Source organism: Microcaecilia unicolor, chromosome 10 (genome assembly GCF_901765095.1).
Source record: "Microcaecilia unicolor chromosome 10, aMicUni1.1, whole genome shotgun sequence".
NCBI lineage: Eukaryota > Metazoa > Chordata > Amphibia > Gymnophiona > Siphonopidae > Microcaecilia > Microcaecilia unicolor.
This window is the reverse complement of record NC_044040.1, coordinates 157,479,781-157,506,158: the sequence shown is the minus strand read 5'-3', so window position 1 is coordinate 157,506,158 and position 26,378 is coordinate 157,479,781. Positions and strand designations below refer to the sequence as shown.

The 26,378-nt window shown below is 42.9% G+C and overlaps 1 protein-coding gene across 1 annotated transcript in view; it reads right to left on the bottom strand.

Moving 5' to 3' along the window:
* Window positions 1-18,491, bottom strand: part of LOC115478345 (solute carrier family 22 member 4-like) — a 40,196-nt gene extending 21,705 nt beyond the window's left edge. The window contains 2 exon segments of the mRNA XM_030215649.1: window positions 18,077-18,210; window positions 18,213-18,491. Of these exon segments, the coding sequence (XP_030071509.1) occupies window positions 18,077-18,210; window positions 18,213-18,468 (390 nt within the window). The 5' untranslated portion in view covers window positions 18,469-18,491.
* Between the last annotated feature and the right edge of the window lie 7,887 nt (window positions 18,492-26,378).

The window sequence follows — 26,378 nt, the reverse complement described above, 5'->3', positions numbered from 1 at the left end:
AAGCCCTCTGTCCCTCCCTCCCAGCTGTAAGGCCCCCCCTCCTCCCAGCTCCAAGGCCCCATTCCCTCCCCCCTCCCCTCCCAGTTCCAAGGCCTCATTCCCTCCCTCCCTCCTCCCTCCCAGTTCCAAGGCCCCATTCCCTCCCTCCCTCCTAGCTCCAAGGCCCTCCTCCGTCCCTCCCTCCCTCCCAGCCAGCTCCAAGGCCCCCCTCTGTCCATCCCTCCCAGCTCCAAGGCCCCCCCCCTCCTTCTGAGACCTCCCATGTCCAGCTTTTCTCCTGCCCTCCCCTCCCTCCCCCCAAGGTCGCTGCTACGGCTCCCCCCCCCGGGGCCGCCGCCCCCCCTCCACCACCCGGGCCAGGCCCTCTCCTCTCCATTAAACGTACAGCGCCTCACCTCCGAAACTACAGCAGGCAGATCGCCTCCCATCGGCCTTCCTTCCCTGCCTGTGTGACGTAACGTCGGCGAGGGCAGGACACAGGCAGGGAAGGAAGGCCGATGGGAGCTGATCTGCCTGCTGCGGTTTCAGCGCTGTAAGTTAAATGGAGAAGAGAGAGCTCGGCCCTGGTGGAGGGGGGCCGGCGGCGACCTCGGGAGGGGGGGCAGCGGTGGCGACCTCTGGGGGAGCGGTAGCGACCTCGGCGGTTCCCTCCCTCCCCTTCCGTGTGGTGCACTCCTTAGCACAGTTTCCCTCTCTGTTCCGTCATCATGTCTTGACGCAGGGGCGGGACAGAGAGGGAAGTCTCTACTGCGCATTTGCAGGAGGTGAGTCGGTCACTTGCCGTTTATATGTTTGATATACTGCTTAGACCTAAGCAGTTTACAATGTCATTTTGCAGGTACTGGGTCTGTTCCTAGTGGGCTCACAATCTAAGTGGTATATTGTACTGCTGTTGTACCAGGGGCAATGGAGAGTTAAGTGACTTGTCCATGGTCAAATGGAGCTACAGAGGGCCTGGTTCCCCTTGATCTCAACCTACTGCTGACCATCAGGCAGGAGTGGGAAATAAACCCAGTTCCCCAGGTCCACAATTTGCTGCACTAACCATTAGGCCACTCCTCCACTCCTACTTGCCTTATAGATGAGGCTGAGCCAGTCTATACTATTCATCGGGGTTGTTGGAAAGTAAGGAAAAGCTGACTCCCTCCATTATCCAGGAGGAAAGGTGCCCTACATTGATTAGGAGTAGGTTGATGCTGGTATTGGCCATTATGGCTTTAGGCAGTCAGTGATCATTTATTTATTGTATTTGTATCCCACATTTTCCCACCTCTTTGCAGGTTCAATGTGGCTTACAATACATCATGAATCGTGATGCATGCCACATTCAGGAACAATGTTGAAAAATAATCTTTTAACTGAAAAGCTTGTGGATGTCTGGAATACCCTCTCAAAGAATGTGGTCATGCTGGAAACAAAAATGGTAATATAATTTTTTAAAGTATAGGATAAACACAGAGGATCCATATAGGCAAGTAGATGGCAATGAAGCACTTGGATGAACTGTACAAAGAGGCAGTTACAGCCCAAAACACTGAGATAGCATTGAGAAGTAACCTACACAGAAAGACAATTACAGTCTTAAAAGACAATGGTACTAGTTTGAAAGGTTACTGGCACTGTCTTTGACTACTAACCAAGTTTCTACTACTTTCATCCCTGCTGATAGATACTGGTTAGACTTTAAAGCTGTTTGTTTAGATGATCTGCTCCCTCTATTCAACCACGATAGCTCCTCCTATTGTTCACTGGATACCTGTCCTCCCTAATTGATAAGAACAGCTCCAAAATCATTTCTAACTTATTTACTATACTAGATTAAGGCTCACTTGGTTACAGGTAAATTTCCAACAAGTGAAGGAAACGTGGAGGGGCATAATCAAAAGGGGCGCCAGAGTTTTCCTGAGGACGTCCTTGCAGGACGTCCAGGCGAAGGGGCGTGGAAACCTGTATTATGGAAACAAGATGGGAGTCCATCTTTCGTTTTGATAATACGGTCGGGGATGCCCAAATCTCAACATTTAGGTCAACCTTAGAGATAGTCCTCCCCAATTTTCGGTGATAATGGAAATCAAGGACGCCCATCTCAAAAATGACCAAATCCAAGCCATTTGGTCGTGGGAGGAGCCAGCATTCGTAGTGCACTGGTCCCTCTGACATGCCAAGACACCAACCGGGCACCCTAGGGGGCACTGCAGTGGACTTCACAAATTGCTCCCAGGTGCATAGCTCCCTTACCTTGTGTGCTGAGCCCCCAAGCCCCACCCCCAAACCCACTCCCCACAACAGTACACCACTACCATAGCCGTTATGGGTGAAGGGGGCACCTATATGTGGGTATAGTGTGTTTGTGGTGGGTTCTGAAGGGCTCACATTTACCACAACAAGTGTAACAGGTGGAGGGGGGATGGGCCTGGGTCCACCTGCCTGAAGTGCACTGCACCCACTAAAACTGCTCCAGGGACCTGCATACTGCTGTCATGGAGCTGGGTATGACATTTGTGGCTGGCAAAAAAATTTTTTAGAGTGGGAGGAGGTTGGTGACCACTGGGGGAGTAAGGGGAGGTCATCCCCGATTCCCTCCGGTGGTCATCTGGTCATTTAGGGCACATTTTTGTGGCTTGGTTGTAAGAAAAAATGGACCAGGTAAAGTCGTCCAAGTGTTCATCAGGGACACCCTTCTTTTTTCCATTATCGGTCGAGGACGCCCATGTGTTAGGCACGCCCCAGTCCCTCCTTCGCTACGCCTCCGACACGCCCCCGTGAACTTTGGTCATCCCCACGACGGAAAACAGTTATGGATGCCCAAATCGGCATTCGATTATGCCAATTTGGGCGACCCTGTGAGAAGGACGCCCATTTGTGTCGAAAGTTGGGCGTCCTTCTCTTTCGAAAATAAGTCTGATAGTGTTCACTCCAATTGCTAAGAATAATAATATAGGTATTATAGATGTAACTAATTACTGACCTGTTGCATCTATTCCTTTGTTTGTCAAGATTATGGAGGGTTTGGTGATAAATCAGTTAAATGATCTTTTACAGACTTATGATCTACTTTATGACGATCAGTCCGGTTTTTGGAAATGCTTCAGCACAGAAACAATACTCTGTGCTTCACTGGCAGAGGGCTGGCTGCTCTTGGGTAAAGGTCTAAGGGCTATTACATTACAATTCTACCTACCATACGCATTCGATCTGATGGAGCACCATTTGCTATTAGGTATGTTAGATAGCTTTGGTGTTGGAGGCAATGTTCTATCCTGATTAGATGGTTTTCTTTTCTCCAGGGCATATAGTGTGAGATTCAAAGGGACCGTTCTGAGTAATGAAAAGCCATCTGTGGTGTCCCATAGGGATCTCCTTTAATATCATCATTGTTTAATGTATTAATGTCCGCCTTAGGCCTGGTTTTAAGTTATGCCAGTTTCAAGATTTTCAGTTATGCAGATAACATAACCATATTACTCCCTGTCTCTCAGACAATAGAGGATACTGCAATCAGAATAAGACATTGTGTCTATCTTCTTGAAACTTGGATTAAAACTCATGGCCTAAAACTTAACAAAGAAAAAACTTGGGGGCCCCTTTTACAGAGCGGCGGTAAGTCCAATGCGGGCTTACCGCTTGTTAAAATGGAAGTTCCGCCAGGCTACCACAGTAGCTCAGTGGTACTTCACATCAACAGTGCGCCATCATATCCAACGATGCAAAAAATATATTTATTTTGTAGCGCTGGTGTGTACCCAGCAGTAATTGCTGCCCAGTTACCACCAGGTTAGCACTGAAGGTGGTGGTAAGAGCTCCCCCCCCCCCCCCAAAAAAAATGGCCACACAGCAAGTGCTTCACTTGCCACACGGCCATTTCTTTAAAAAAAAAGAAAGACCTACCTTTTACCAAATGCGGTAAAAGGGGGCCTCGGCGCACGTCAAAAACATGCACTGACACCAGCACTGGCCTCTTTTGCTGCAGCTTAGTAAAAGGGTCCCAAAGTGCCTATGCAACGATAATGTGTTGAAATTAAGTGGCCAACACTTTACTTTTGAAGAGAACACTAAGATCCTTGGAGTTACATTATCAGATACCCTGATGTTGGAATCACAGGTGAATTCACTTAAGAAATCTTTTTTGCTGATGAGAAAGCTTAGGAGAATACGTAACTTCATTGACAGCCACGCCTTCAGACTGGTTGTTCAAAGCCTACTTCTATCAGTCTTAGATTATAGTGATGTCATCTATGCAGGCTGTCAAAAAGGTATTTTGAGGAAGATTCAGAATATTCAGAATACGGCTGCACGTTACATTTTTTCTGCACATAAATATGATAGTGTATCTTCTTTGTTACAGGATTTCCACTGGTTACCAGTTGTTATGGAATTCACTTCCGTTACAATTCAGAACTTCCCTGATTTTAAGAAAGCATTAAAACTTTTCTTTTTAAAATTTGTTTTTATCATAATAGAAAGTGTAGTTAAATGTTCTTCTATATTATTTAATATTAGTCCAATGGATGTTAAATTCACAGGGTCTGCCTGTTCGCTTCTTGTGATCTGCACCATGGGTAGATGCAGAATATAAGACGTAATGTAGTGTTAGGGAAAGGAATATGAAAGAAGGAAAAGTGGGTGTTGGGTTCCATGTCACACTGCTCCTAGTTTATCACTATTGGCTTCCTATTAAATACAGGGTTTTGTACAAGATTCTTAAATTAGCCCATAAGGACTTATACAGTAGCACTCCATTTTATCTTTCTTCCTTAGTTATGCCCAATAGGACCTTGTGTTCACTTGCAGGACGGTTGGTTATGTGTTCCCCCTGTCCCTTGTGTGAGGCTTGGCTCCACTGAAAACAGTGCTTATTACTGCACTGCATCCTTGCTTTGGAATACGCTTCCCACGTTGTCCCTTTTGGAAACAGCATTGAAAACTCACCTTTTCACTATGGTCTTGAGTGGCCCACTGGAAATAAAGTGTTTCTGCGTATAAAGTATTGTTCTATTGACCTAGCTTTCTTGTTTTCTTTTCCCTCCTGTCCTACTACAGAGATGATGCTCCTTTCTACCTAATTATCTAATATAGTAATTTGCATCTCCAACATTCTGAAGCTGACTCCGTGGCAGCGTGGCAGTGAAGCAGTGTAGTGTTCGTAGGGTTCGTAATTTCCCCACCCTTGAGGGAACTCTGTATAGTTGCCAGCCCCCGCGCCTCCCTCCCTCTCGCTCTCTGCCCTCCAAGCACAACTTGTCCTCCGCAAGCCCCTCACCTTCCTAAGTGCTGGCTGTATTTTAAAAATGCTTACCTTGGGGTGTGGCGTCCACAGTGAAGGCCAGCGGCGCTTCAAACTGACTTCACATGTGTCTCAGCTCTGCCTCTGGTCCCGCCCTTCTGGAAACAGGAAATGAGGGCGGGACCACAGGCAGAGCTGAGACACATGCAAAGGCAGTCTGAAGCACCGCTCGCCTTCACTGTGGACGCTGCACCCCAAGGTAAGAATTTTTAAAATACAGCCAGCACTTAGGAAGGTGAGGGGCTACCGGAGGACAGGTCATGCTTGGAGGGCAGAGAGAGAGAGGGAGGGGGGCGAGGAAGTCAGAGGAGAGGGGGGTGTGGACCTCGGAGGGAGGGGAGGTCTTGCAAGTCGAAGGGGGGGGCCTGGAACTCTGAGGGGAGGGAGGGGATACTGGAACTCGAAGGGGAGGGGAGGGGGGGTCCTGGAACTCAAAGGGGAGGGGGTGAGGGGGTCCTGAAACTCAAAGGGGAGGGGGAAGGGGGCCTGGAACTCAGAGGGGAGAGAGATGGAGGGAGGGGAGCCCTGGATATGGGTGGATGGAGGAGAGGCCAGGGGAGAATACAGAGTTGATGCACATGTAGGAGGGGGGGAGGGCAAGGGACAGAGGAGAGTTGCTGCACCACGATGGATGGAGGAGGCAGGGGAGAGATGCTGCACATGGATGGATGAAGGGGCAGGGCACAGAGGACGTTTGCTGCAAATGGATGAATGCAGGGGAGAGAGCATAATTGGTGCACACGGGACACACACTCTTTCACTCACACAGACAGACACACACATTCTGTCTCTCTTTCCATCACACACACTCTCTCTCTCTAACACAAACTCTTTCTCTCTTATACATACTCATTCTCCGACACATACTCATTCACTCTCTCACACACATACTCTCTCCTAACAGTTCCCTTAAAAACATAATTGCCATTAGAGGACAACCTTGCTAGTGCCCGTTTCATTTCTTTCAGAAACGGGCCTTTTTTACTAGTTGTTCCATAAATTGCCTCGCTATGGGGTCCTTTTACTAAACTGCATTAAGTGCTACTAAATGCTTAGCACCACTTAAAATGGAATCCTGCAGGATGCACTCAAGCATCCTGCAGTAATAGCCAAATCTGCACACGCTATGTGCTAAAAATTATTTTTATTTTTCTTGGAGGCAGTGTGTCTAGGGCAGAGAGTGTACATTCCTGCATTGATCACTTAGCTCAGCTGCATTACTGCTTCCTAACTGATAGGCACAGGAATAGCGCATGAGCCCTTAACGTCTACAAAATGGGTGGCAATAAGTACTCACATGTTAATTTTTTTTAATAGCCGAGCGCTAATGGCAACATTAGTGCATGGCCATTAAAACAAAAAATGGAAAAACACCATATTTCTAGCTATGATAAAAATGGGTTTAACATGCGAGAAAAACATGTGCAAGGGCGCTAATGCCAATTTATACTGCAGCTTACTAAAAGAGCCTCTAAATTAGTTAGGAAAGGTGGTGTATCAAATTCAATAAACCATAAACCATAATTTGTATGCACAGCTAAACAAAAGAGGTACTTTTTAAAAATATATATTTATTTTAAGCCTATTTTACAAATGGTATGAATGAACATGAAGGAAGAAAATCTCCTAGATATCCAGAACACAGTTCTGAACAAACATATGATAAAACCGCTCTGTAATAAATCAGTGGTGGAAAGAGCACTGTTTGTTCATATAAATAATAGGGACCATCAAAAGAAGATAATTAATTAGTTGATTAATTGTATTAATTTATATTCCACCTAAAAACTAGGTCAATCACAATAAAATCCATACAAATTTTACAAATATCTATAGTAAACAACATACATCTAAACAAACAAGAAACATCCTTAAATACTGTCTTATGTGGTATACTTTGGGGCTCATTTTTGAAAGAGAAAAATGCCTTGCAAGTGTCATAAAGCACCATTTGGACATTTTTCTTCTCAAAACATCCAAATCAGTATTTTCAAAACCTATTATGCAGACGTTTATCTATGCAAGTCGTCTGCAGTGCATGCAAATCACAAGGGGCATGTCAGGGGAGTTTTGAAGGCGGTATTAGGGCATGCCTAACACTTGGATGTTTTACAGCCATAATAGAAGAAAACAAAAATGTCCAGGACTAAAACTAAGATGTTTTGGTCTAGACCTGTTTTCAGAATGAATAAGGCACAAAAAGATGCCCTAAATGACCAGATGACCACTGGAGGAAATAAGGGGTGACCTCCCAATAATCCCCCACTGGTCACTGAACCCTCCTACCCCCCCCCCCCCACCCCCCAAAATGTGAATAAAAATATGACTTACCAGCCTATATGACAGCCTCAGATGTTATAGCCAGGTCCATTAAAGCAACATGCAGGTCCCTGGAGTAGTCTAGTGGTGGGTGCAGTACACTATGGAGTAGGGGACCCAGGTCCCTATCTCCCTCTACCTGTCACACTTGTAGTGGAAACTGTGACCCCTACAAAACTCATCAGACACACATTGTATCCACATATAGGTGCCCCCTTTACCCATAAGGGCTATTGTAGTGGTGTATAGTTGGGGTAGTGGGTTTTGGAGGGCTCAGCAGACAAGATAAGGGAGTACCAGTGAGGTGTTGGGTCAGATTTACCATTGGCAAATAAGCCTTTGGACACTTTTTACCCGTGGTCTGCCTTGGTTACTTGGTACAGTCCTACCTCCACCTTGCTGTGTGTTTCTTGCTATTCTATAACTCTACATGCAAATTTTTGGAACCACACCCCTGGCCACGCCCCATTTTAGTTGTGCTCTAGGGGATTTAGGCGTGTGAGATTATAGAATAGCAAGCAGGAAATATGTATGCAAAATCTAATTAATGCCAATTAACCAATAATTGATTAACATCCATTTATTGCTAGTTAACTAATTAATTTGCCCAAGCATCTTCAATCTGCATGCAAATTTCAGCATCCAAATGTGACACTATATATAGAATCTGGGGGAAGCTGTTTGCAGAGCTGATTTATAAATGCTATTTTTCCCCCCTCTGCAGTATTTGACAAGCTTGAAGTACTTTTGTGTTGTTGGCAATGTTCTTTCAGGTATGTTTTACAATTTTTTTTATATATATATATATATTTTAGTTGGAGATTCACTTTTTTAGAATCATTTCCATGATTTTTCTTAAAACATTAAGGTGTCATTAGCTGGGTAAATGTTTGATTCATAGTGCAAAGTTTTAATGAAGCCACTTTGAGTGGGTTGCACACTATGGGATTTAGGCACTTATCATTACAGAATAGCATACAGACAGATATGCGCAATCCTAATTGGTGCCAATTAAAATCCATTATTGGTTGTTCTCCCACATGGCCACATGGTAAGTGCAATCTTACTGCATGGCCATTTCTTTTTTTCAGCTTTTTTACCCGCTGTGGTAAAAAGGGCCTCAGTGCTCAATAAAAATGGCCGCTGCCACTAGTGCAAGGCCCCTTTTACACAGCTTAGTAAAAGGGCCCCATAATGTGTACAGCACTACCTACATCTAGTTGCACTATAGAAGCAATTAGTAGTAGCAGTATATGTAGAATCTGGGGGATAGTTTGGATAAGGGCACCATCTATGTTCAAATCTTATAAATAAACTGCACATTTGGAGTTAAAAAAAAAAAAAGTCAGTTCTGTGCAGAAAATGTTTTTGTCACATCCCAAGTTGCTACCAGAGCTTTCAGTGGCTTTGATAAATGGTGGTTTAAATGGAAATGATTGGCATTCCATAAAGACTAGCTTTTCTTTTTACTCCCCTCTTTTGTCCTCCACTTAACTCAGTATTATGCTATATGCTCTAAGGTTCCATCCAGGTTGTGTTTACTAGATGTAAGGGCTCATGAGTTAATGGACACACGCTAATGGCAAAATTAACTTATGGCCATAATATGAAAAATAGAAAAATCAGCCATTTTACCCCAGCAGCAAAAATGGTCTTAGCACGTGAGAATGACCTATGTAATTTGGTAAAAGGGCCCGCACCTTTCTTAACCTTCACTTCCCCAGCTGTAAAGGACTAAAATACAAACTAACATGCGCGACTAGCTTTTCTTATATGAGTACGCAGCTATGGAATTCACTTCCAACTCACCTGAGAACGATCAACGAATTAACCAACTTCCGCAAATCCCTGAAGACTTACCTCTTTAACAAAGCCTACCACGAAAACCCTTAACTAACTATAACACAACACCTATCCAACTTTACTCAGAATGTTATTTTTCTACAACTGCTTGAACAAATCCTCCTGTCTTCATTAACTTCTTTATAACACCAATTGGATTATTTAACCTGGTATGGCCATAACAGATCTTTGTAAACCACATTGAGCCTGCAAATAGGTGGGAAAATGTGGGATACAAGTGCAATAAATAAATAAAATAAACAAATAAAAAGATAATGTTGGTGAATCCAAAAATGAATTGAAAGTCTTTGAAGTAGCAAAGCAATGCCTATTCAAATTTTCTTCCGTTCTTCTGTCCACCTACTCATGTAACAGACTTTTTGCTAAGTACATTCTAAACAGACAGCAATAAAGATAAACAGCTGAGTTTCTACAGTTAAGTTATGATGAAAAAAGGTCATGATAACCTTCTTTTCCCCTTGAGCATTGAACTCTATTAGCTCTGCAAAGCACTTGAAATTATCTTTCCATTTTGCAGAGCTTTCCCTGTGCCGCTTATTAGAGAATCAAAATCTTCCTAAGGGGCCCTTTTACCAAACTGCAGTAAAAAGTGGCCTTAACGTGTCCTTACACGGGTCATTCCCGCATTCTAAGGCCATTTTTACTGCCAGGGTAAAATGGTCGATTTTTCTATTTCCCCCATTAATGGCCACACACTAATTTTCCCATTAGCATGAGAGTCCTACTGCCATCCATTATGTAAGTAGTAAGGGTTCACATGCTAACCATGTGGCATGGGTAGCACACGCACATGCAAAAATTACTGCGGGACACCTAAGCGTGTCCCACAGTAAGGACCCTTAAGAGATTTAAGTTAGGGTAGGTTATGCTCCTACCTCCTCATTCTATAGCACTTTGCCTATATTTAAGTACCATTTGCACACTTAAATTTGTAGAATACTGCCATTGTCATGTAAATGTGCACTTGTGTAGCTGGAAGTAATGTGCCTAATTAGTATTCTATAATTACATATTAAAATGGCTTAGAGCATAATGGTCAGAAACTGCATTTATAGGGAAGGAGTACAGGTGGGACTGATGTTTAGGGAAAGGGGGTGGGACTTGATATACTGCCTTTCTATGATTATAATCAAAGTGGTTTCCATATTATATACAGGTAGTTATTTTATATGTGGGGTAACGGAGAGTTAAGTGACTTGCTCAGAGTCACAAAGAGCTACAGTGGGAATTGAACCCAGTTCCCCAGGCTCTCAGGCTGCTCACTAAGCCACTCTTACACTCCATTTAGGTGCTTATGGGCAATTCTATAACTTGATGGTTCCAGTTAGGTACACTGATGCTGTGCGCTGAGTGCCAATTCTGTAATGGCATCTGTGCGCCAAGATGGCAATATAGAATGCCAGCATAAACTTGTACACCTACATTGAGGCATGATCATTTATGCTGAGTCAATGGACATGCCTAAATGCACCATGCAATGCATGCAGCTTATAGTCATTAACCGCAATAATTGGCTGCTAACAAGCAATTATTGGCATTAATTGGCATTCGTTTGGAGTTGCTAATGCAACTGCCAAGACATGATTCTGTAAATAACAGCGCCTAAATTCTCTCAATCACAATTTATGAGGGTGCAGCTATGGGATGGTCGTGGGCAGGACAGGGATGTTCCAACATGTTACGGGCAGAGTTACAGAATTTAGGGGAAGTGCATCCAACTTGTGCACCAGGATTAATATCCGTTTTCAGCAGGTGTAAGTCCTGGCATGCAAATTTGGACACGGGAATTAATTGGAGCTATATGTTATTCAATAAAAGACGCTCAACCAGCATCACCTTTTATTGAATAGTGCTGCCATTTACTGAATTTGGCCCTTTCTATGTAGTGAATATCTGAGTTACCACACAGGCTTTGCAGATACAGTGCATGAATTTTTACAATCAATGCACGATAACTGCATAAGTCTTCCGCACTTTAGTAAACAGACTACAAAGAATAATAAAAGCAGACATTCTTATATCCTTAGGAAATCAGAGATATTTTCCATAGCTTTTATAATTTACCACTTGAAATTAATAACACTTTCTATAATTGCTACTCTTTAAGTTTCATAACAAATTTTGCTCTTGGCATTGGAATCATGTTTTAAAGTGGTATCTACTAGAGTGGATTACTGTTGTGATTTCAACTTTTTGGCAGGTTTCTACAGCAATTTTTGAAATGAGACAAATCTTTTCCCCCATTGTATTGAGAAATATGCTTTTATGAAATGAATACCATAGATCTTTATTTATAACACTGATAACCATGGATTGAACCTGGAGGAACATAGTCCCAAATCAGAACATAAGTTGATTAATGCAGTGATTCCATTATTCCATTCGTAATCCAGGCTTCTCTTCTTGTTCCTTTGTAGTGTGTGTATTATTGCGAGTTTCACTTGTGGATGGTAACTTTAAAACAGGTAGCCTAGGTTGGAAGTCCAAATAGACACCAATCTTGAGGATATTTTTATAATGACACATAGAGGGGCATTTTCGATATGTCTACGTCCAAAAGTAAATGCCTATCTCAAAATGACCAGAAAAGCACTGGTATAATGGATTGTCAAGAAAGACATTTTTCAATGTTTAAAAATACTCCCCCAAACCGGCCACAGTAAAGATGCACTGCAGACTGACACAGTTGTCATCAGATAGTCGTATCCCCCAATGGAAAATAACCCTTATAAAAAGTCTGCATGTGGAAGTGGTCCTGTGCTGAAAATACATAGTCTGCCTATATCAGGACATCCTCTCCATGTGTAATACGTCTATACATGGTGCAGCTCGTGGAAGAGAGCCATATTTTTCTGCTGTGGAGTCTCAGCTCCTTGTCCTCATGTGCCTCAGCAGCAGCCCACCAGCAACAGGAGGAGGAGGGCGAGAGGAGGGAATAGAGGGAGAAGGAGGAGGAGGCTGTCCTGGCCCCAGTTTCCCAGACCCCCTCCACACCAGCCAGCCACCACTCAACCTGCAGCTGACCAGCCAGCCCCCCCCAGCCCCCCACAGAGAAGGAGATACAGCATGAGTTGGTGGTCGAGGACCTTGGCCTGTGGGAGGTACCAAAGCCTCACCCCAAAGGCCTAGGCCATAGGAGGAGGAAGAGGAGGTGGACATTTGCAAGGACATGCCCCTGCTGGAGGGGAATGAGAGGGCAGAGGAAATGCCACCTCAGGCAGCACCCATGCTGCCCTTACCAGCTGTGCCCCCTGTTGAAAGTGATCACCCTCTGGCAGATATGCTGGGCCAGATCCTGCTGCAGGTCACTGCCCAGCACAGAGACATGCAGCAGGGGTTTGCTACACTCCAGGCTACCCTCAACGAGGCAGTAGTAGCAGCAGCAGCAGCAATAGTAGGGGCTGTAGGACTTAAAGAGATCCGACATGTTTCCGATAGAAAAGAGGATTACAGTTATTTGTTTATTTATGCATTTGTATCCCACATTTTCCCACCTATTGGTAGGTTCAATGTGGCTTACATGCTTCTGGAGTAAATTGGCTACCAATTGTATAGAACAAGGTTACAAGTTATGTAGAACAATGAGGTCTGTAGTAGATTTGCAGCAATTTGTAAAGAACTTGGTTACAATTTATATAGACCAATGAGATTAACAGACGTCTTGATTATGACAGGTTGTATGAGTTTATATTTGTTTCAGGTAAGTACATTGAATGTTTGGGGTGAGTTGGGCAACGAAAGCTTAGTTCAGTTTCTGTCCATTGTCATGTTTAAAAAGAGGTTAGACGGTTTCCTAAAGGACAAGTCCATAAACCACTACTAAATGGACTTGGGAAAATCCACAATTCCAGGAATAACATGTATAGAATGTTTGTACGTTTGGGAAGGTTGCCAAGTGCCCTTGGCCTGGATTGGCTGCTGTTGTGGACAGGATGCTGGGCTCGATGGACCCTTGATCTTTTCCCAGTATGGTATTACTTATGTACTTATGTATGTACTTATATTCTTGTGTTGTTATTTGGTATTCTGGTTGGTTAAGTTGGTTCAGTGGGAAAGAACTTTCTGAAAAAGTAGGCCTTCAGATGCTTTCGGAAGACTAGGTAATTGTCCTTGAGCTTTTGGTCTTTCGGTAGTGTGTTCCAGAGTTTGGTGCAAACATAGTAGAAGTTGGAAGCGTATGTTTATTTGTATATAAGGCATACTTTATTTTTAAAAGTTCATGTACATCATAATTCTGCCTGTGCTCCGCTCAAACTATGCCCCTGAACGTGCCTACACTTGGGTTGCAAACAAGTATCTACATTCTTGTCAAAGCACATACATTTGTGTGTGTAACCACCAGCCCTGGATTAACCATTAAGCAAAATAAGCACATGCTTAGGGCACCAAAGGAAGGGGGACACCACAGAGTTTTTCCCCCTAGCTATCATATCCTTAACTCTTTCACTGCCACTTCTATTATCCAACATGAATTTCAGTGTTTTTCTAATCATTATTAATATAGATGATGTTTTATTTCACACAATAATGATATTTCTCAGCACTAACTGAGTGTTAATGTTTTGTCAGTTAAGCAATGGAAGGGCTGACGGACACCATTGTTTGGCTGTGCTTAGAGTATCAGTTGGCCTTAATACGGCCCTGGTAAACAATGGGATAATTTTATAAGAGGCCTGTTATGTGCATAAAACAGGGCTTACTCTCTCAATATGGCTATCTAGTTTGACTCTAACAGTATACTATACCAAAATCACACTGGAAAACTGTTAGATTTTTTTTGGACAAACTTTTATAATGTCGATTAAATTAAGTAAAAAGACCTCAGTTGTGCCACTCAATGGATTCAATTCATACCATCAAGTCTTATGCACGGGCGTCGTCATTGGTCTCTTATCCAAATCGAATTATCTTACTCAACTTATATCTCTATTAAATTCAAAATTACTCTCACTTATCGTATTTTTGTTGGCATGGGGACATGTTGTCTGATATGACTCATGTTTCACAACTGCTTCCTCAAGGACAACCCCTAAAATAACAATAAACAGATCTTGAATATTAAAACTTTTTATATGCCAAATATCCCAAAATAATTGAAGCCCCCTAAACTTTCTGGAATGTCCTTACCTTACATTTAGCCAAACACCTCCTGCCAATTGCTATTTTTCAGCAAAGATGGCGTCGGCTTCTACTGCTCGGTTTTAAAGGTAATCAGCTGATCTGTCCCACCAATCACAGAACCCAATTACAGCAGGGGCACCCATTAAACCTCCCCATTCAACCCCCAAGGGGACACTGATTGTAAAAGATAAATCCAGTGTTGTTCTTTATAATTTATTATATCTTCATAATGACCGCCCGCCCATCCTTCATGTATCCGATCTAACATTCACCATTGCTTGTCATTTACTGAGTGTCCTTTCTCAAGCAAATGGAAAACCAACAGGGCTTCTAAATTACCTGTAGTGATTTGTGACATGTTCATTTAACCTAAATTTTACTGGTCTGATGATTCGGCCTATGTATACTCATTTTCATGGGCATTGAATTAAATAAACGACTTGAGAACTATTACAGTTTGTATTGTGTCGAGCTTGTATGACTTTGCCTGTTTGATTATCTGTCCAAGTGAGACTAATGAATGCCAGCGTGCACTACTGGCATCACCCACATGTTGAGTGATATCCCTTCCATTACACTTCAAAAGTGTCTTCGTATCTCTGACGTGATAGAAGTTCCCAGTGGTCTGTCCCCTATGGTAGGCAATTACTGGAAATTCATTCAAATTAAGATAAAATTGTAAAACATGCCAATGCTTGTGTGTAACTTGGACAAGTAAATGAGCTTGATCAGAGAATGGTAACACAGATATTAATTTCTCCATATCTTTATTCAGTTGCTTTTCCATAAGTAGCAGCTCCCTCTGTGTAAACCATCCTTTTAAATATACCTCTATAACTGCTTTTTTTGGGTAGCCATGTGCTCTAAATCTCTCTGCTAGTTGTGCCTCATGATGTTTAAAACAGGGCTTATGCATGAAAATTTCTTTATAAATTTACCAAGCAAATAGAGAGGGTATTGCAGCATACAAAGAAAGCGTACAAACACAAAAAGCACAACTGAGCCTTCAAGACTGAGACAACAGGAGTCCTTTATTAGTAAATGATCCGACATGGGCCGTGTTTCGGCGTTAACAACGCCTGCCTCAGGGGTCTGGTTGCTAAGGAGACGGCATTTTGACTAGGGCCCGCGCAAATAGCATCTGGCTATATGTTCTCTTTTCCCGCTTCCCAGGCCGCTTGATGAGATATGACACGACTTGGATGTTGTTTAGCCTTGACAGGAGGCAGGAAAGCATCATAAATAAATAGACAGTTGGACTCTTATTTTCAGGCATCAAGAAGATGACTGCCAGGAGCCTGTTCCATAAATAAAAGTAAACAAAAAAAAGGAGGTGGAAAGAACCTCATGAAACCGTGAGACATAAAAAAAGAAGTGAGGACAAACCAAGGAGGATACCAGAAAAGTCTTTATTTGAAATACTAAAAACCAACCCGACATGGCTGTGTTTCGGCCCTAAGGCCTGCCTCAGGGGTCTTGATCAATCTCTGGTGTTGCAGTGTAAAGATATACACCGAAGAGAATATGCTCACACGTGTTGTTAATCAAAACCTCATTCATCTCCTCTCTTGTAAAAAAATGTCATGTTATCAGCTGATAAGGTTAATACCTCTATAAATAAAAGTATGCACCTGCTTTTCTTTATTGAATGCTAACATTATAGGTTATACATAAGCATATATTTGTAAGTTCGAACACAGACATCAGCCATAGGTGTAAATGCTTGCTCCTAAATTGGGGAGAAACACGTGTAAATGTTATTGTTATATAATTTATGTGCATAAGTGTGTGCCCTTGCAGTCTGCCCAGACTCTTTCCATGTACACACTCACCTGCAAAGTGTGCACTATCGAACAGAGACGTATACTTATAGAATAGCACATGCACATACAAACAAGTTGCATACTGGCAGGAGTATGCAAGTGGTTAAAGCAGTAGGCTGTGAGCCAGAGAGGCTAGGGTTCAAATCCCACTGATTAAACTTGTGGCTTTGGGCAAGACACTTAACCCTGGATTCTATAAATGGCAACTAAAGTTGCACATACAAATCAGGGTGCGTAGCCAATACGCATACTGTTTAACAAGTTAATCAGTGCTGATAATTGGCTACTAACAATCAGTTATCGGCACTAATTAGAATTTATGTGTGCAAGTTTCTAAGGGCCCTCACGTTACAATTGAATACCTGCCAAACTAAAGAGAAGTCTGTTAATTGTGAACAGTCAAATGTGGAGTTGAGGAGAACGTTCCGGAAGTAGTAACGAGAACAGTGATAACAGCGTGGGCTGATAATATGGACAACCAGTGAAACTATCAAAAGGAAAGTTTTTGAAGAAACTTTCAATTGAAACAAGAGTTTACTGCTATGGTTTAATACTGTAGGTAGGCATATGCAATGTATTAGATAGGTTTGGTGTAAGGGTTGGATGAATGTGGGTGTGTGTGTATCTGGTTTAAATTTTAGTCATGGGAACAGGCACTACATGTATTCTGTAAACCACACCTAACTTTTTTTTTTTTTACTGTGGGTGACCTGACATTTTGGGTGGGCCCAGAGCTAATATGGGTGGGTACTATATAAAAGCCTGTCCAGCACTATCCCCACCTCCCAACCACCAGCTCTGGCACAGACCGTATAAGTCTGCCCAGCACTATCTCCACCTCCCATACACTGCCCTATTGAAGATCGCTGTGGTCAAGGGAAATTAATCAATCCCCTATAGCAGCAGATGTGAAATGAGGATTCCTTGGGATGTGTAACAGCTACGCATTGGAAGGATCTGGATAAGTAGTGTTTGAAAAAATATAATTTGAAAATATTGAGAAACTGAAGTCATCTGCATAGCTGACATTACTGTTCTGTTCTGAATTGTTATTGGCATTTCTTCTTCCCATACAGTTGCATCATTAGTGGAGTTTTTTTTCTGACCTCCCATGGCTGGTATGTCTGCACTGCTAGTTAAGAAGCAGTTATTGACTTGCTGAGGTCTTTTTTTATTCTCCACTGTTTTGAGTGATTGAGTATCCACTGAAGGAAAGCTACATGACAGTCTCTAGAAACACTGTTTGAAAGTTTCTGTAATTGAGTTTCTAGCTCCAGTGGTAAATAATCAATACATCAGACTACCAGTAGGGCAGATGCACAAACTACTATCAGCACTCATGACAGCTAGCAATATTTTTACTACGATGGCTGCCTTTTTAGCGCAGGAGATATTAGCATGGATCCACACTGTCTACCACGAAATAAACCCTGCACTAGCTGCTTACTCTAGCTTAGTAAAAGAGCTCCAAGATTGATATACAGCCTCAAACATAGCCCTTTACCCACAGCACTGCAATCATTTCAACTACATGCAAAGCTATAATGTGGTAATGGGCAATCTGATGTACGTGTGTGTTTCCTGGTGCATCATGTTGTCGCTGTTTCTATTATATCACCGTGCAGCGTTCAACACAAACACAATCACCTGCTGTCCCAGCACATACCTCTGTTACAATGGTGGAGCGATACACGTCCGTGCTGTACGTCCATCCGTCCAGGCATTTCTCCATCTCTATCTCGGACACTTTCACGTCCAGCCCTGGCAGCAGCCCCTGGGCAGAGAAATTGAGCACCCGTCTAGCCGGTACCGCCAGCACATGCTGTCCACCGCCACCCCGTCCACCATCTTTTTAGGAATGCTGACCTTCCTCCACGCCTCGCTCAGGTTAGCGGTGGCCGGCACCAGGCAACGGTGTTCGGGAGATGCAGCCAGGAACACCACGGACATGCCATTGAAGCCATTGGGGATGATGCTGATGCTGAGCAGGAAGAAAATGAGCTGCTGGAAGGGTCCCCACTGGCCCAGGAAGCCGGTCACCTCATCGTAGTCCTGCATGACCCAAGGAGCGTGTGTCTCTGGAGAGGTCAAGCGTCCTAGCGGAAGGGGAGGGGTGTGTGTGTAATGGACAAATGCGGCGAACAGCCGACAGACTCTGCGCTACCGAAGGCAGTATGACCGCACCCCCCACGGGCTTCTGTTCTGAGAGGCAGCGAAAAGGCCATGGGATGGGAGACACCGGTGGGCGAGCCTCAGAACCTGGAGAGAGCTGAGCCAGAGCGCGAGCGGGTGCCGTCTTCCTGGTATGCGCTGCTGCTGCTGCAGTGTGTGTGCACTTGGGTGGGCAGGCCTGGGCCGAAATTGGGTGGCCCAGGCCCACCCGTAGCTACGTCCCTGTGAGTAGTACGTGCTGATTGCAAAACTACGGGATGCGCCAGCGTGTCCCGGGATAGTGCCCTTTACCGTACAGTAGGACAACATTAGGCCTACTGCGCCTTAGCAAAAGGCCTCCTAAAATATTTATGCATTGCTGCCTAAATCTACACAGCTTTTAATAGAATAACCCCTTATGTGCCTATGTATGATAAATAGTTTTTAAAAAAAAACTTCCTTTTTGCCTTGCAATACTGGACCTTCTTTGGAATGCTATTCTTCCATATACAGTATAGACTTCCATAGGCTTTTTCAGTTAAATAATCATTTTGCCACTTAAAATGTAACAGGCAAAATTGTGGAACAAGCAATAAAACAGTGTTATCTCACCGAACTGCGCATTTTTCTCTCTAAAAAAATGTTTTGCCAAATCTCTGAGAAGGCCAGGCCTTTATCTCTTTAGTTGTTGGACACAGTTCCCAATACATTCTTTCAGCTCATTACCACACAGCAAAACTTTGCTTATAACCTTGAAGTCATGCTGACCCAGGGGACAAGAAAACAGTTACAGTAGGATACAACATTATTAGCAGAAAATCAGCAATGAAGACACGTTAAGAAAGAAGCACAAAATTGCATATGAGACTTTTGAGTACACTGTTATTCTGAGTTTAAGGTTACAACCTATTCCAGGATATTTTGGAGTATTAATTTTCCATGATAATGATTACAATGAGCATTGGGGACAACTTTATAACAGAAGAACTCCGATGCTGCTCAAGGATTGCCTATTCTATAATGGCATCTGGATGCACTAATTTCAAAACAGAATAGTAGCATAAATCTGTATTGGCATGCCAAATTTTAGGCACGATACTCAAGGTCAACGAGAAGTGTAAATGGGTGCATCATATAACACTACTACTACTATTTAACATTTCTAAAGCACTACCAGGGTTGAGCAGCACTGTACAATTAACAAAGAAGGACAGTCCCTGCTCAAAGGAGCGTACAATCTAAAGGACAAAAAGTGAAGTCAATCAAGATTGAGGCAGTCTAGATTTCCTGGATAGAGGTACAATGGTTAGGTGCCGAAAGCGACATTGAAGAGGTGGGCTTTGAGCAAGGATTTGAAGATGGATAGAGAGGGGGCTTGGCGTATGGGCTCAGGGAGTTTATTACAAGCATAGGGTGAGGAGAGGCAGAAAGGGTGGAGTCTGGAGTTGGCGGTGGTGGAGAAGGGTACTGAGAGGAGGGATTTGTCCTGTGAGTGGAGGTTACGGGTAGGAGCGTAAGGGGAGATGAGGGTAGAGAGGTAGTGAGGGGCTGCAGATTGAGTGCATTTGTAGGTTAGTAGGAGAAGCTTGAACTGTATGCGATACCTGATCGGAAGTCAGTGAAGTGACTTGAGGAGAGGGGTGATATGAGCATATCGGTCTAGGCGGAAGATAAGACGTACAGCAGAGTTCTGAACAGATTGAAGGGGGGATAGATGGTTAAGTGGGAGGCCAGTGAGGAGTAGGTTGCAGTAGTCAAGGCAAGAGGTAATGAGAGAGTGGATGAGAGCTCAGGTGGTGTGCTCAGAGAGGAAAGGGCAAATTTTGCTGATGTTATAGAGAAAGAAGCGACAGGTCTTGGCTGTCTGCTGGATATGGGCAGAGAAGGAGCGGGAGGAGTTGAAGATGACTCCGAGGTTGCGGGCAGATGAGACGGGGAGGATGAGGGTGTTATTGACTGAAATAGAGAGTGGAGGGAGAGGAGAAGTGGGTTTGGGTGGAAAGACAGTGAGCTCGGTCTTGGCCATGTTCAGTTTCAGGTGGCGGTTGGACATCCAGGCAGCAATGTCGGATAAGCAGGCCGATACTTTGGCCTGGGTTTCCACAGTGATATAGTATTCTATATGTTGTGTGCATTATCTAGGAGATTCTATATATGGTGCCTAGCGTTATCTCCCAGATTCTATATAGCGCAAATGAAATTGCGTGTGCAAATCCGGTTGTGTTCTGGATTTGCACGCACAATTTAATTACTTAACAAGCCAATCAGTGCTGATAATTGCCACTTAACAAGCAATTATTGACATTAATTAGAATTTATGCACACAGATTTGCTTGGCGTATTGTGTAAAGTGGTGTGCATAAATTCTAATGCATGCTGCCAAAAAGGAGGTGTGGCCATGTGTGTGGAATAGGCTGACCATGGGCATTCTGAAAATCTTCGTGCACGGTTATAGAATATACCTGCTCCGTGCCTAACTTAGGTGCCAGTATTTACAGCAAGTTTTACTTGATATAAATGGAAGCGCCTAGAGTAAGGTGCAGGCATGGCCGCTAGGCGTATTCTATAAACTGGCTAAACATATTCTATAAACTGCACCTAAACTAGACGTTGTTTACAGAATAAGCCTAGGTGGAAATATTTTTGGTGTCGATTTTTCAGTTTCCATACACAGACTCTGGTCCTGTATGCTATTTCTCTGCTGATTTTTTGATGTGGAAAAACATTATAATGGAAGAAAGGCACCAAAATGGAAGATCAGCGCAGAACTACACTTACACACCCAGTTATAGAATAGTGCCAAAGTGTTTCTGTGCAGATCTGAAAAGGGGGCATAGTAATGGAAGGGACATTGGCAGGTCAGGGGTGTTTCCTTAAAATGTACACAGTGTTATAAAATTTGGGCGATCTGTGCCCAACTTGCATGCCAGGATTTATACCTGGTTTCAGTTGGTGTAAATGCTTACGCCCAAAGTTGGGTGTGGATTCCGGCACTATGTGCTATGTTCAGCGTTGATTTTTTTTGGGTGCCATATACTAAATCCAGCCCTATATGAAGACAAGCCCAATCCCTTCCCATGCTCCACCCATGGGTATGCCCCCTAACTGTTACATGTTATAGTACATATACGTACTTTTATAGAATAGCATTTCTAGGCACTTCCATTTAACTTGGTATAAATGGAAGTGCCTAGAGTTAGGCACAGGCATGGCCGCTAGGCGTGTTCTGTAAACTGGCTAAGCATATTCTATAAACCACACCTAAATCTTAGGGCTTTATGTACACAAGTGTCAATTAGTGCTACATTTTGGTGCAGACCCCCCAGTTATTACACTTTTGGATGTAGATTTAAAAATCATGGTATTAAGCTGACAGTTCCAATGCCAGGGGTGCTTTAGTTCTGGGACTGAAGCTCAAGTTTCTAGGTACAAAACTATGATAGAATCTGTCTGTTGTACATGTGAAGGCTCCTTTTGCAAAAGATGTTGTGGTAGGAATTGGGATGTCCAAGGTTGGAATGTTCATAATTTCACTGGTATTTTACAAAAGGCTCTGCTGAACATGGAGCCTTTCTAAAATATGTATAAGAACACTGACAAAAATGATTATATTTGCTAGCACATACAGTAAGAGCGGCAATTTTGTGAAGTTACACATGCCAGAAAGAGTATCATTATGTGGTATCTTCTATGTATATATGCTGATAATTTTCCATGGAAGTAACAGTTTTTACTACTTTCACATATATCAGGTAGCAATTATATGTATTAGGGCTTATACAGAGGGCTAGCCTACCCATTAATCAAAACTAGATGATCTCCTTATGCAGCTGTTTCTGGGGGGTGACAATGAGCAGCTGTAATCAAAGGGAAACAGTTGGTCCTTACAACCACACAAACACAAAGAAATAACAGAAGGTACTTTTACCAGCAGGGAGGGAGGACAATTTGAAATAGCTCTTTTACCCAGATTATTCTGGGACGGGTTGTGATGGAAGGGGCACACGGGTGAAAATTTGCTTAGGGCACCAAATCCCCTTGCACTGGCTATGCTTATATATGTAAGTGCAGCCAATTAATCAGTGATGCATAAAAATATAAATTTTTACATTTTAAAAACAAGAAAAAGTACGGGGGGGGGGGGGGGGGAGCTAAGCACAATTAGCCCCTTAACCATTCCTAATTTGGCAGCTTGATCCCAGTAGTAGTACCATGAGACTTCTGCTAGGAGTCAGAGGCGCCACTTTGAAGCTGGGCTGGTGATGAGGCAGGAGCATCCAGGGACCACTCCGAACACCTCCCCTCCCTACTAGACACTAGGGATCCCTCGGTAAGAGCTGTTGTTGGCGACTGGGTTGTACTGAAAGCATTTCAGGTCACAATAGGTACATTGTGGATAGTGTAGCAGATGCAAGTACAACCTCCTTTTATGAAGCAGTAAGTACATTTGTACTATATGCAGTGATGTTGGCATATGATAACTTTTTATGGGCTAACTACAAACACCATCCACAACCATAACTCACCCAGGGGTCCTCTTACTAAGGTGTGCTGAAAAATGGCCTGTGCTGGTGTAGGTGCATGGTTTGGGTGCACACAAATCCATTTTTCATCCCACCTGTAAAAAAATGCCTTTTTTTATTTTGGCCGACAATGGACGTGCGGCAAAATGAAGACTTTACCACCACCCATTGACTTAGCGGTAAGGTCTCACACGTTAACTGGTCTACACATGTAGAATGCCTTTTACTGCCCGGTTAGCGCCGCGCGCCGGAAAGTATTTTCTGGCGCGCTTAGTGGATGTGCATAAAAAATGAAATTACCACCCAGGCCAGGCGGTAGCCAGGCGGTAATTCCAAATTGACGCCCTACACGGCTTAGTAAAAGGCCCCCCCCCCCCATTTCTACACCCTCTTCTGCAGCAAGCAGTTACCGCTTGAATTAGTGTGCAGTAAGTGCTACAGCCATGTGGTAACTGTTACTCTGCTTTAGTAAATATGCCCTCAAATTTGGTAACATTTTGTTTTATATTCCTCTTGATTAAGTGTAGGAATTATCTAAATTGATTACATCTATGATGCAAACCCAAAAGGATCAAGGCAATGCCACTGTAAACTATAAAATGAAGTCTTTACATAGAGTTCAGGCTTCTCAGTCCATTTTGGGCTGGTCTTTTCTTTTAAAGCTGGGCACTCTGGAGCATATGGTATTTGAATATGGAGCAGTACAAGGATTTCAGACACAAGTCTGGACTCTGATTCAAAAGATCCTGAGAATTATGGCCTCTCTGACCTATGTAGGTATGCTGTTTGATAGCAGTACTGAACTTAACTTGCCTCCTTAGGCGAGGATGAGTCTAGACAGCATCAGATATTAACGGCCATAGCATTACAACATATTCTGAAGGCATGGAAGATCACTTTCTTATTACATATTCAATTCTGGTAGTATATATAGATATGAACTAAACATAGTAGAAGCTACAGGAACTGCATGTAAATGTTTGAAGATATAGAAATTATTATATGACTATTTTGCTCATGAGCCTTTAGTGCAAATATTTTAGACGAATTCTATGCACTACCTTTTTGAAAATTAACTGTCTAATACAATGGGGGGGGGGGGGTGATAAATATTCTGGTTTTCCTATCTCTTTATACAGGTTCACATATGTTACAAATGTGACTTCATACTGTTACTGATTACATTTGATATTGTTTCTATATTGTATTTCTTTATGAAAATTTCAATAAACAATTATGAACAAAAAAAACTCAAGTCTGGTGAAGAAAAAAAAATCCTGCCTCTCAAATGGCACAGAAACATATTGTTTCAAGGAAGGGAGAGAGAAAATGCATAGCTTGAATTCCTATAATAGAAGTTTATTGTAACCATTCTGATCCCTGTTAAATCTAGCAACAGTTGTATAAATAGGAATTGACAAGGGTGGCTAATATGTTATGCCTAGATCACAGAATACTCCTTAAATACTCATTTTATATGATCGGTTTTTATATTTTCCACAAGGGGCACATTATAGTGGGTTTTGGGTTTTTTTTTTTTAAATAAAATAAATTCTCAGCAGGTTTAGATTTTGTGTGAGGAGTTTGCTGAGAGATGTGACCTGGATCTCTGAGTGACTGTGTCAGAGAATGTATCCTGGGTGGCTCTCACAGAGGGACTCAGTACAGGGCAGATGTTTCCCATCATCAAGCGCTGTTGAGATGCGAGTAATACTCCTTCACTACCATATGTTCTCAGTAATAATCATACAGTGCCTTAAAATGAGTATTGCTGCTTTTAGTAAGTCAGATTCCAGCTTGATGACACAACTTGTTTCAATTGCCAGTATGGTAGATTCTTAAATATATATTTCGAGGTAAATATTGCCTTGCTAAATCTATAGATGATATACAATTTTTTTGGCAGTAGTAGTGTACATTCATCTGTCAGACCCCAGAAAAATAAAGTTCCTTTGATATGTTCAAAAGATAATTACTGAACTTTAGAAACTATTGCTTAAAATATTCTGTTGATAATTTTAGCTCTTACTCACTCTGAAATATACACATCCCTCAAATTCTCCACACATGAATATATGCTGATTATTACCTTGAATAGAATTGTTAAAAATGACAGAGCCTGTTTTCAATAATATGCTTCAAAATATTCTATCAACTACATGTAATCTTGGTTTCTTAGTCTCTTGGGTATAGATATCTCCAAAAATCTTTGGTAGGAGGCTAGAAATTAGCTTAGAAACTGGCATAAGATGTGAAGTGGCATTTAAGAAAGTATATACAAATTGAAATTTAAATATCCAGGCAAACATTTTGTGTTCATTTTCAGAAAATGTGGCTCCTTGTCCACCGATATTTGTTAATTTGGGGGGTTCATTTAACATATTCATGCTAATAAATTTTTAAAACCCACATTAGAACTTTTCAGTGCACAGATATCAATTATATGCATGTTAATTTGTAGATTAATGTCCATTACATTGATTTTGCATGCACTAAAATTTGTAAGGTGCCGTGGAGGGGCATAATGGAACAGAAACGCCTATCTCCATGGGCGTTTATCTCCGAGAACGGGTCCGTGAAGGGGCGGGGCGGATCGTATTTTTTAAAAGAAAAAGACGCCCATGTTTTATTCGTCAAGGTGTGAGCTGGGCGTTTTTTGCTTTTCAGCGATAATGGAATATGAAATCGCCCAGCTCAAAAAACGAATAAATCCAAGGCATTTGTTCGTGGGAGGGGCCAGGATTCATAGTGCACTGGTCCCCCTCACATGCCAGGACACCAACCGGGCACCCTAGGGGGCACTTTTACAAAAACCAAATAAAAGGTAAAAGAGCTCCCAGGTGCATAGCACCCTTCCCTTGGGTGTTGAGCCCCCCAAATCCCCCTCAAAACCCACTGCCCACAAGTCTACATCATTACTATAGCCCTAAGAGGTGAAGGGGGGCACCTACATGTGGGTACAGTGGGTTTGGGGGGGTTGGACGACTAGTAGCATTAAGCAGCACATTGTAACAGGTAGGGGGGGGATGGGCCTGGGTCCACCTGCCTGACGTCCACTGCACCCCCTAACAACTGCTCCAGGGACCTGCATACTGCTGCTTGGGAGGAGGGTATGACATTTGAGGGTGAAAGTAAAAAGTTGTGAAACATCATTTGTTGTGGTGGGAGGGGGTTAGTGACCACTGGGGGAGTCAGGGGAGGTCATCCCCGACTCCCTCTGGGGGTCATCTGGTCATTTAGGGCACTTTTGGGGGCCTTATTCGTCAAAAAACAGGGTCCAGGAAAAGTGTCCTA